The 11,480-nt window shown below is 35.9% G+C and overlaps 1 protein-coding gene across 2 annotated transcripts; it reads right to left on the bottom strand.

Moving 5' to 3' along the window:
* Positions 1–370: 370 nt before the first annotated feature.
* Positions 371–8,015, bottom strand: LOC114316586 (NAD kinase 2, chloroplastic). Of its 2 annotated transcripts, XM_082921146.1 has the most exons (9): positions 7,747–8,015; positions 4,815–6,246; positions 4,333–4,631; positions 2,981–3,102; positions 2,761–2,902; positions 2,448–2,672; positions 2,149–2,223; positions 1,205–1,306; positions 371–892 (listed from the first exon to the last, which is right to left on the bottom strand). In XM_082921146.1, the coding sequence occupies exons 1-9, from the start codon at positions 7,927–7,929 to the stop codon at positions 689–691; spliced, it is 2,784 nt and encodes a 927-aa protein (XP_082777272.1). In that variant the 5' UTR covers positions 7,930–8,015; the 3' UTR covers positions 371–688. The 2 variants fall into 2 exon arrangements, with proteins under 2 accessions (XP_082777272.1, XP_082777271.1); XM_082921145.1 differs by having other exon boundaries at positions 4,333–6,246.
* Between the last annotated feature and the right edge of the window lie 3,465 nt (positions 8,016–11,480).

Below are 11,480 nucleotides of genomic sequence, written 5' to 3'. Positions count from 1 at the left end.
CCCACTTATATATTCATCTCACCACCATCAACTGCCGCCACTAGCTGTGCTGCCAACTTTCCGATGACTTTTCTAACCAATTCTCCATCGACTTTCTAACACCGACAATTATTCTAACGATTTTTTAATGTGTGTCCTTATATCACCAAAAAAGATTAAACATCTGACCAATGTAGAAATAGACTTTTTACCATTAACGCTTATATATATATATATAATCTTTATAAAATTGTGCTCTCCTTGTGATGCCATTTATAAACCAGTTTTTTCCCCTCTTATTTTAATGGACCCTTATTCTGGTGGATGTTTATATATAAAAACAAACTACAGCAATAAATCTCTTGACACAATTATCAAGACCCATGAGAGGTGCAAAATTAAACCTTTACTAGCACTTAAACGTGGTTATACAATAACCCCTGAAATATAAAAAAATTACACCAAGTTTAGTCATTATATGGTGGTTTGAAAGGGGTAAATTGGATACAGACCCAACTTCCGACATTATTTGCACAAACTCGTCATTGGAGGCGAACAATGAAAGAAAGAAATGGCAAACCCCACATTCTTATGTGGGATGCCAATTTGATGAAATGAATAATATATCTAATCTTCCTAAAGATGTAATTCTTTCAAGTTATAATCCGTACAATAACTTATACAAATTTTATACCAGGTCGAAGAGGTTTCAGAGGGCCTTCTGATCCAGTCTTTCGTTCCAATTCAAGCATCGAATCAAACTGTGAAACCAATCGCCCGTTTGGTCAGACTTGTTCACTGTTGGAAGTGGATGCTGGCTCATTGATATCCGAACCGAATCACCTCTTGAGAGTTGTTGCCTTCTTTTTCCATCAAATGAGACCCATGCATTGCTTCTTGCATCCTCAGGGATCTGTGCAACATGAGAATTTTTTAGAAAATCCGTAATTGATGATATTATTGACAAAAATATGATCACTGAGTCACTAACACAATAAAAATATGTTTCCAAGTTGAGAAAAAATTAAAGAAATAGAACTTCTGCCGGAAAGACAATTCATCAAGAAGTTGCCAGTAAGAATAAGAACACATGGACAGGGTTTCAGTTCTGATATTTATGCAGAAGAAAAACCAACTTGATTATATTTTTTTTCATTTTTTCCTTTTTTACTTTTTGTTGTCGTTGTTGTCAATAATGATTGTCCAGATATGAAAATTAGTTCACCTTTAATTCAAGCCGTGCAGAATCTGGAAGTATGACAGGTCTAAATGAGAGGGAGTGTGGGCAGATTGGGGTAAACAGCATGCAGGGAACATTTGGGTGCACCTGTATGTCAGATCATCCATTGTTAGATACATAAAATACCTTTATTTAGAAATAAAGACCAACATAATAAATAAATTACTGACAAGATGATGGGAAAAAGCAAGTTTCCGAGCCTAGTTTAAGTATTGTTTTGTTCTACAGCTGAAAATATAAATTCAGTATCATTCTGGTTCACTTTTTCATTGAATAGGATCATACAATTAAAGCCTATTTACAAAAGCAAATAAGGACTTATAAAATATCTAGATGTGAAACTATTCATAGAATCAATGAAAAAGCAAGCTTCCCCAGAGCCCTTCATTAGCCTTTCATTCTCCCACTTACCCTTTTTGGGGAACACCCAATCTATGCCAAACAAATCAAAGGAGAACAATTCTTTTTGGGGGTTCATTTGACAGCTCCTTCATGTCCCTTTTTCATAAGTAAATCTTTTAGTATGAGAAGGGCACCACGAAATCATGGCCCTTGTACATAGGATATGTACAAAAAAGACCCGAGTGTGTCCACTGGAGCATATAAATCTCCCAAAAGTTTCACAAAATGAATAAAGAAAAAGAAAAGGTGAAGAAATTGTACTATGTCTAGTGCTCACCTAAGGAAGCTGACTCATGATGTTCAAAATCACGAGGAACAAACACTACAAGTACTTTAAGGCTGTGTTTGGATCATAGATAGGGATTTGAAAGGGAAAGAAAAGGCAAGGGAAATGTGAATGAAATATAAGCTAATTTTTTTCTCCATTTCTCTCGTCTTCTTCTTTCTCTTTCTAAATCCCTACCCAAATCTATGATCCACACACAACCTAAATAAAATGAGTCTAAAACTCAACAAAGAAGTCTTACCATGGAACCTCCTGCAGCAGTAGAGTAAGCTGTACTTCCAGTAGGGGTGGCAACTATGACTCCATCACCTTGCACCTACAAGATAAATTAGTACAAATATTGAAATAAGAGAAATTGTCAAGCTATTTCTATTTATAGATTAGAAAAAAAAGTAGCATTAATGGTTGGTGCAGCTTTGGGTTAGAAAAGATTGAATTTGTCATAAATAGTGCTACCACAAGTTCCCTTTCTGAAAGGTAAGACTTCGACTAAAGATTATTCCAAAAGATCATGGAAAGAAATGATTTCCTTGATCATACCCTGGTTATAAGGCAATCATGATCATAACATTCAATTTTAGAAATATATGGATTAGATCCGCGATCAACCACAACTTCATTGAGAACATCAAATACTTTCCCAGGCATAGCTTCACCATTTCGAAAAATTTCACAGCGGAGACGCATTCGGAGAGTTATATAAACACCATCAAGTGTGTTGTTCCCGCGGATAACATGTCTTAAGTCCTGCCGATAATCTTCAAACTGTACCAAAAGAAAGATGAGAGTGAAAAGAAAAATCATTCATTTTGAGGTAAAAATTAAATCTAAAAAGCCTGGTTGCGCAGCATACCTTATGGGAAGTGAGAAATCCAAGGGATCCAAGATTAAATGATACAACAGGGGGAACAGCACCTCTGAATAAGTTGGATGCATGCAGTATAACCCCATCCCCTCCCAAGCATGCCACCAAGTCAACCCTCTCATGAAGATGACTGTGTTAAGGACATCAGGTAAAGTCTTTTATGTATAAACAAACAAATTTACAATTTTAAATCCATGATTTCCCATACCTCGTATCTTGACTATAGAAGGTCTGAACGAACCCAAACCCTGGGATTCTCGCAAATATGTCATGTACATCAGGTTCAACGACAACATTCATTTTCTCTTGGTGATACAAGAAAGAGGCAACCTGCACTTTGGATACAGAGCATATTCTTAAAATGGCCACACATGAAACATATGAATAACTATACAAATACACATAATTGCTGATGAAGGAATCAGAAGAATCTCAGAATATCCTCCAAACTTTCAAGGATTCAAAACCAACATCCCTCCAGAAACAAGAACATTTTATTTGGAACCTATTTTTAATTTTTTGTCTCCAATGTACAGGTTCACATCTGAAAAGTGATATGTAGTCCACTAAACAGCATTAAGAATAAGAACCTAATCAATTCAGGGGTCAATCGATCTTCCTTGTTCCCCCTAACAGTGAACAAGAATGGTCAGAGTCCACCAAAGCAAGCTTGCCTCAGGTTGTTTATCACACTCAAAATCTGCAGAATGGAAAGCACGGTGAACCACTGAACCATATAGAGGCTAGATGGCTTAGATAAAAATGAACCTAAAAACCTCTCAAGGAAGAAATTAATCACTTTGTGAATTTTCAAACCAAACTCAACTTATAACTGATTACTAAATGGGGGGCTCAAAGTGAAATTTAAAAACATAGAAAATAGCATATGCCTATGGCTACTACAATGGTATCAAGTTGCATGTCAATTGGCCCCCAAAATGACCCAAATATTTGCCATCGTGTATCAGGAATGTATAATAGTTGTGACTTCAGTTTATCTCTAGCAAATTCACATATTCTGACCTCAAGTTGCATGTCGACTATTTGCCATCATGGATCTATTTATAATGATTTTTTATGATATTTGGTGAAATTTATTCTCTACTATGAATAATTCACTGTGTAGTCAGTCATTCATACTTGTATTTGGTACTGCCCAAGAAACAAAAAGGCCAATGATATTAACTTTCTTGTATCCGTGAGATTAAATATTGACTCAAGTGTCGAGTGTCTGACAAGGGCACTATACAAATTTAGAAGAGTCCATCTAACATAAGATTCATTTCATGTAACATGTCAAAACCAAAACAAAATGGTGAACTCAATATCAAGCTAGATGAACCATTCTAATTAATCAATTAATTTTCTCGCTTATCTTCTTTTGTTTGGATACTTTCCAACCTTCATGCACACAGACACCTTAAACTTCCTTTATATTGCTTATATGCATTCATGGATTGCGGCATCAAGCCCAAGAAATTTGAAATGATAATATCAGCAAAACAGTAAGCATTAATTATGCTCTAGACAAAGTGCAGTAACAAGATCTTGTTATGCTACCTCTTCAGCTTCTTCCATTAGTTCTTGGCCCAGCTTCTTCAACAATAGTACAGTCTTTGGTGTTGATTTCCACAAAAGCATCTGCTGTTGGGTGCTCGGATGAGTGAAGGCCAAGGAAGACTCTGTTACCTTTTCTCTATTGCAAGAGATTCCGTCTGTTCGAACTAAGAACATCTCAGCTTTTTTTCTTGATTGCACTCGCACCACACCAGTTGCTGATGCACACATATTTCCTTCAATCAGCTCCAAACCATCATCAGCTGAACCTGTGGAGGCTACACTGTTGTTCCTTCGGTTCTCTGTGATAGAATTAACATTCTTATCTAAATCATCACTCAGATTTGTAGGATCATCTATACTACTCGTGGGATACCTTTCCCCACTGTCAAATCTATTCAGGGTGGAACCAGAGGATATACAATTATTATCAAATAGATAAGACCCATTTCTAACTGGAGGACTTCGAGGAGTAAGATTCTTACTTGCTGAACCATTTGAATTTCCTGCTTCCATAAGCCTCGAGTCAGGGTTTGAAACAATGATTTCACTTCTCTGAAGTGCCTCATTATAATTCTCTCTTGGAGCACACAATGTTTCCAATCTTCTCTGTTGATAATTAATGTAAGTAGGAGGTGAGATCTTATTTCTTAAAAATATGGACATCTCTTTTCTAGAGAAAACATTGGAAGGAGGTAGCTGAGACTTGAGGGGATTGACATCATCATTGTTAGCTGATGTCATTGATGTGGTGTCTTGGTGAGAGACAACTCCAAAATAGGCACCAGTAAAGTTATGATGTTCGTTTTCTGCAGCTGGAGAGTCATGACTGAGAATATCACTAGTGGAATTATTAATCATATCATTTTTTTCCGGAAGCAATCCATTTTCATCACCAAAGCATGAACCTTTTAAGTTTGAGGTGCTCAATTCTTCCATTGTTCCTCCATCTTGTGATGGGATGTCACTTTGAGTAGTTGTGTACTGGGAGACAAACTGTGATGCATATTGCACCATTAACTGCCTCCATCTAGAGGCCATGGCAGAAGTTCTCCAAACTCCTTCCTTACTATGGAGATATATGGGCTTTTTGCTCAAATTTGACACTAAAGCTGCAAACTTCTCAACTTGCTCCATTGAAGGAGCAGTCCTGACTTCAACAGGAAGTTTGACCAGTTCAACTTTTCCAGACAAAATAGCTTCATCTAATACTGTTTCGTAGAATTTATCCATTACAGTCTCTGCTCTGAGATCTACAATGGTTTTAAATCCATTTTCCATCAGCCACTTCAGACCTTCTTCAGTTACCTGGCTACCCCTCCAAAAAGCAACCTCAGAATCTAAGGATTCTATATCTTCTTTTGATGTGGATAAATAAACACGATTCCAGTTTGCAAACAGTGCATGGCAGGGATCACCATCCCCACGGGAAAAGCCAGAATCAAAACAAACATTCTTCAATCTTTGTAATCTCCTCCATACATTTAAGCTTCGATCATCATCCTGCATTAAATAGTTTTCAAGAGCCACATGTAAGCTCTCACAGTACCTTTTCATCTCACCCCTGAAAACGGCAAGTGGTGGAAGCTTATCCTCCATTACGTTTACGTCTGCAACACGAGATGAACTCAAGACGGAGGATCTTCCAGAAAGAACATCCTCCTTTCCTTTGTTAAGGAGACATACCATGCAACCAAGAACAGACACTATTTTATCTTCCAATAATGGTTTATCCTCCGACCGGAAATTATAGGAAACACTGCATTCTCCTGTCAATGGATTGCACAACGTGTCCATTAGGGCATTATGTAGCTGTTCAGCAGCTCTAAAGATTCTACAGAAAGCCTCAACTTCTGCGATATCCCCAGGAACTGGACCAATCCAGGGCAACTGTGATAAATCATGGGACTGGAAGGTCTTCAATGGCAAATAAAATGGCATCAGTACATGATATGACATTTGTCCTAAAGTCATCAAGTTTGTCATCTTTTTTCATATGAAAGCAGCTGATTAATTATTAAACAGGGCAATATAATGGCTTATTCTACAATAGTAGGCATAAGAAAGAAATACTATGCTGCATTAAAAACACATAAAATGGCAGACGACAGCATTAAATGGCAGAGAAGCAGCAACGCAAAAGTAAAGCTACACAAAGATGAGTTCAAAGAGAAACTTGAAGAACATGCTCTTGGCTAAGTGAAGTATTAAGAGCAGCGTGTAGTTGATTCATCTGCTCACCATAAAGAAACTTCAGGTGTAAGTAGGATTATGAGAATTTTTATTATTCCAAATACAAAATCAGTGTAAAGCAGCCCAATTGCTGCAAAGGAAACAAGGGTAGACTAGGACTGTAAAGAAGCTAAGCCAAAGTATTAAGCTGCCAAAAGTTGACTTGAATCTTGATAAATTAACAAGCTCACTTACTAAGCTAGAGCTCGTGTTGATTATTTCAGAAAATATCTTGAATGAGCTTCTAATCCAAGCTTGAGTATAGCATTCATGAGCTTAACCCAAGCTTGACTCAAAACTTAACTAGCTGCAGAATAATATTGAGCATTTGAGCTTGGCCTGTGCACCACATGAGATCAAGTCCAGCCCAAGTATCTTGTCTCATTTAGACATTACAGCCCTATGTAAGGGCAACAAGTGAACATCAAACTTATGTGAAACAAGATTCGTCTTTTGACTGCAGCCAAAACAATGACACTGAATCTTGTGGTCATTGAGAATTCAACAGGCAACGTAAAAATGGAGCTCCAACAATTAAACATCAATTCTCTCTCTCTCTCTCTCTCTCTCTCTCTCTCTCTCTCTCTCTTTTTCTTTTTTCTTTTTTTTTTTTTAAGAAAAGACAAGAAAAAAAAAAAAACATCCATCAGTAAATGTTGGCAAGAACTGTCTTTTTATCAGCAAATGTTGGCAAGAACTTGAGCATTTTCTACAGAGGTTGGGTTGGGGCATCGAGCTTATGAAGAAGCTCGAATGTCGGGCTGTGCTAACCTAATTTACTAACTCTCTAACAGATGATGCTACCCAGTGTTGGCAACTAATTTGTTTAAAATAAATTAAAGTGGTCCCTTAACTCACTCAAAAAAAGATCTTCAATCTCATAGAGATGTACTAGTGATTAACAATGATTATATGAATGCATCAAGTCTCAGCATTGCTGTCCCCAGTTAATAGAACAGTTTTCAAACTTGATTCAATTTTACCTAAGATAACCCTATTTATAAAACCCATCATCAGTTATTCTCAATTCTTTAACACAATTCCAAAACAACATTCAAAACTCAAAAACTAAATCAAACCCATTTCTCAAAATCAAACACACAGCCCTCATCTTCAAATTAATTAATCTTCATGGTCATTTCATCAAACGCCATGTCCACAACTCAACGTATACACATTTATTACCTGAGAATCCAACCCAATGTTGGCAGAGAAGGGCTTCGTGAGCTCAGCCCTGAAGACGAACCTAAGACGACGCCGTTCAAAGGACCGCTCGTTCCTCTGCAATAAGAACCCGAACCCGGGAATCTTGGGGTCCCGGGTGAACTGGTAAGAAGAGTTGATGGAACAAAGATGGGTCCGATTCATGTCGGCCTCGGCGATGAAAAAGGCACGAGCCACCACACCACCATACAAATCGGAAAACGAGTGGTCTCTATAACATATTACGGCTCCGTTTGAGAAGAGCAGTTTGGGTTTTTTTTTTTTTTTTTTTGTCACAGAAAATAAAATAAATTATTTTATTCACAATAAATAAAATATCGCATTCAATCCATAATTATTACATTCTTCTCTCATAAAAAAAAATTAAAAAGTCAAAAAAATCTTTCTCAGTCTAAGCTTTTTAGCCCAAACTAAAATAATTAAAAAATTAAAAAGTTAAAAAGCCAATTCACTTCTCAAATAGCACCTACATGTGTTTTTTTCTTTCATGATATAGATAGATAGGTAAGTCATGTGAATTGGATTTTTGGACGATGATCGATAGGGGGTAAATTACACTTGCCACTCTAAAGTTTCACTCATTTTTTACTTTGATCATATAAGTTTAATTTTTTTTATTTTAATTCTTTATATTTGAAATCATTCCCACTTTGATCCTTTAAATTTAATTTTTTCTACTTTGACTCTTTACATTTGTAATCTATCCCACTTTGGTCCTTGATATTTGCAATTATTCCTACTTTATTTTTAGACTAACTTCCATCTAAAAAGTTAATAGAATCTGTCACGTCACTAACACATCAGCTCCATATATGATGTAAAAAACTCACTAAAGATACAAAAAACAAAAAAATTGGAATTTTTTTTAATCATTAGTGAACTTTTTTTTCAAATTTATTCATAAACATTATTATATTGTAGATGCATCTAGATTAGATGCAGCTAAAAAAATAAAAACAAATTTAACTAAAAAAAAAAATTTAAAAATTGCTAAAGATGAAAAATGAAAATATACTGACTCGAACATTTGTATTGTCAATTCTAAAATGAAAAATTTACTATCATTTTTCTTTTCTTTTTTTTTGTCTTTAGTGAATTTTTTTTTTTTTTTAAGTTAAATTTGTTTTTATTTTTTTAGTTGCATCTAATCTAGATGCATCTATAATGCAATAATGTTTATGAATAAATTTGAAAAAAAAAGTTCACTAAAGACTAAAAAAAAATCCAATCTTTTTGTTTTTTATTTATTATTTTTTCCATCTTTAGTGAATTTTGTACATCACATATGGAGCTGATGTGTTAGTGATGTGACAAATTTTGTTACTTTTTTGGATGAAAGTTAGTGTAGGAGTAAAGTAGGAAAGATTGCAAACATGAATGACCAAAGTGAGAAGGATTACAAACATGAATGGCCAAATTAGAAAAAATAAAACTTAAAGAGCCAAAGTGAAAATGATTGCAAAGATGAAGGACAAAAGTGGAAAAGATTGTAAACATAAAAGGCTAAAGTGGGAAAAATCAAACTTAAAGGGCTAAAGTAGGAAATGGGTGAAACTTTAGGGGGGCAAAGTGTAATTTACCCATAGGGAAAGTACATAATTAGAAAAATGCGAGAATCTCAAATATTTTACTAAGGTTGTGTTTCGTTAGGGGATTTGGGGAGAAATTTAGAAAGAGAAAGAAAAAAAAATGTGTAAAATTAGGTAAAATTTAGGTATATTTTATTCACATTTCACCTATTTTTTTTATTTTCCTTTCCAAATCCTTCCTCAAATCTCTCAACCAAACACATCATAAATGTTTTACATTTATATGAGTGCGGGATTCAAATGGTGTAGGTCCTATATGGGTCCCACACCAATGTGAGATATTTAGTAGAATATTTGGTACTCTCCCGTCTTAAAATAATAGTCCTTTTTGGAGAATCAATTTTTTTTTGGGTTGCTATTTACCCCTACCTTATCTCTTTGAACCCTCACCTACTTAATTAAGTTTCTTCCATTTTCTCTTCGAACCCTCACCATAATCCCAATTATACCCCTCTTCTTTAAACCTCCAACTTATCACATTTGGCCACTGTCGTTGTCACAACCCAAACCCATCCCTATAGGTTTAGCGTCGTAACCGGCCTGTAATCTTGGGATTAACAAAGGCCTCTGAACGGATCATTACATAAAAAGGGTCTGCGGAAGCAAATATATAAAACATACATAGTCCATAGAACTGTGCAGACATACATGAGACAAAAATTTTAAACTTTATATACATAAACATAACGTCATATAAGCAATAGTCTTACATCAATTCACTTACAGATAACCAAAATGGAACTTAGCCCAATATATAAATAAAACAAAAAAAACTTAAACGGGATTCTAGATCACAAAACATTGACCACAAGCAGGTTTCGGAACCGCCGCGAGAGGCACTATGGTTGGCTAGACAAAACTGACCTCTAGGCAATAACTTAAGTCTGGCCACGCGCTTGATCACTTACATATATAAATAATACAATGAGCTAAGCTAAAGTCCAGTGAACAATAACAAAGTAAAGGTTTTAATAAATGATGTCTATAACAGATTCAGAATTTAGAGTCATATTCAGAAACAGATACATATTTATACTCATATTCATGTTCAAAGTTCATACATGACATGATCATACGTGGTACATCCATTAGCATTAACAAATTCGATGACCCATAAAGGGACGGCCATAAAGGCATTCCGATGACTCATGTGCACAGAGACGTTTCCGATAACCCATAAAGGGATGGCCATAAAGACATTCCAATGACCCATAAAGAGACGCATATCATATGATGTTAAAGATGCCACGACTACATTTTAGAAACTTAGACAATCATTCATTCATATAAAATATAGCATTTTAGAAAACTGATCATTTCAAATCATCATAAAATAATAAGTTAAACATAAATTTACAGAGTCATTACTCACAGATGGCTCCAATAGTAGATCAGACGAATCAAACAAACCAAACCGCTAAGGCGCGTGACTGTAGACGTCGCCGAACGCCCCAGGAGGGAGATCCTATTTTGTTCATATGGGCTTACTACAGTTCAGGACTCAAATGTCACGGTCCTGTATCTAATCTCGTGGGGTGCAATGCAAGACCGATGAATCATCAAAGAGTCCAAATCCGGCAAATCGTTTTTGAAAACAGATTTTTTTTGAAAGAAGTGCCAAGCATGGACTGCTTTGCTAGATACAGAGTCGCCACCTAAATATTTTATTTTAGAAAATTTAAGAAACCCTGACTCGTTGCCTAAGGCCACGTGTCTGTCATCACCAAAGTTGCCTCGGCTCGGGAACTTGGGTACAATTGGGGAAGGTCACTTCGTGAGCACCCCCGCTCGCCCGATCAAAGATCGGCCTCTACTAACCATAATATCTAGTTTTGAAAACATTATGCGTTCTTATTCCGGTTATTAACATAGATTTATTATGTGATGCGCACAGCATACAAGTATAGACTGGATCGCCTGAATTGGAACAAAACATTTCGTGTTTGCTTTTGAAAGACGGTTTGCTACTCGCAAGTAGGCTAAAATGTGGATTTGCCACCCTCGGGTGGGCTTAGAAAATATGGTTTTGCCACTATCTAGTGGGCTTAAAACTCACAGTCAATGCATTATTTCAATGCAGATAATCTAACCTTCACCCACAGGCAT

Source organism: Camellia sinensis, chromosome 3, assembly GCF_055761805.1.
Source record: "Camellia sinensis isolate YWXY chromosome 3, ASM5576180v1, whole genome shotgun sequence".
Classification (NCBI taxonomy): domain Eukaryota; kingdom Viridiplantae; phylum Streptophyta; class Magnoliopsida; order Ericales; family Theaceae; genus Camellia; species Camellia sinensis.
The sequence above is the reverse complement of the archived record's forward strand: the minus strand, read 5'-3'. Positions and strand labels throughout refer to the sequence as shown.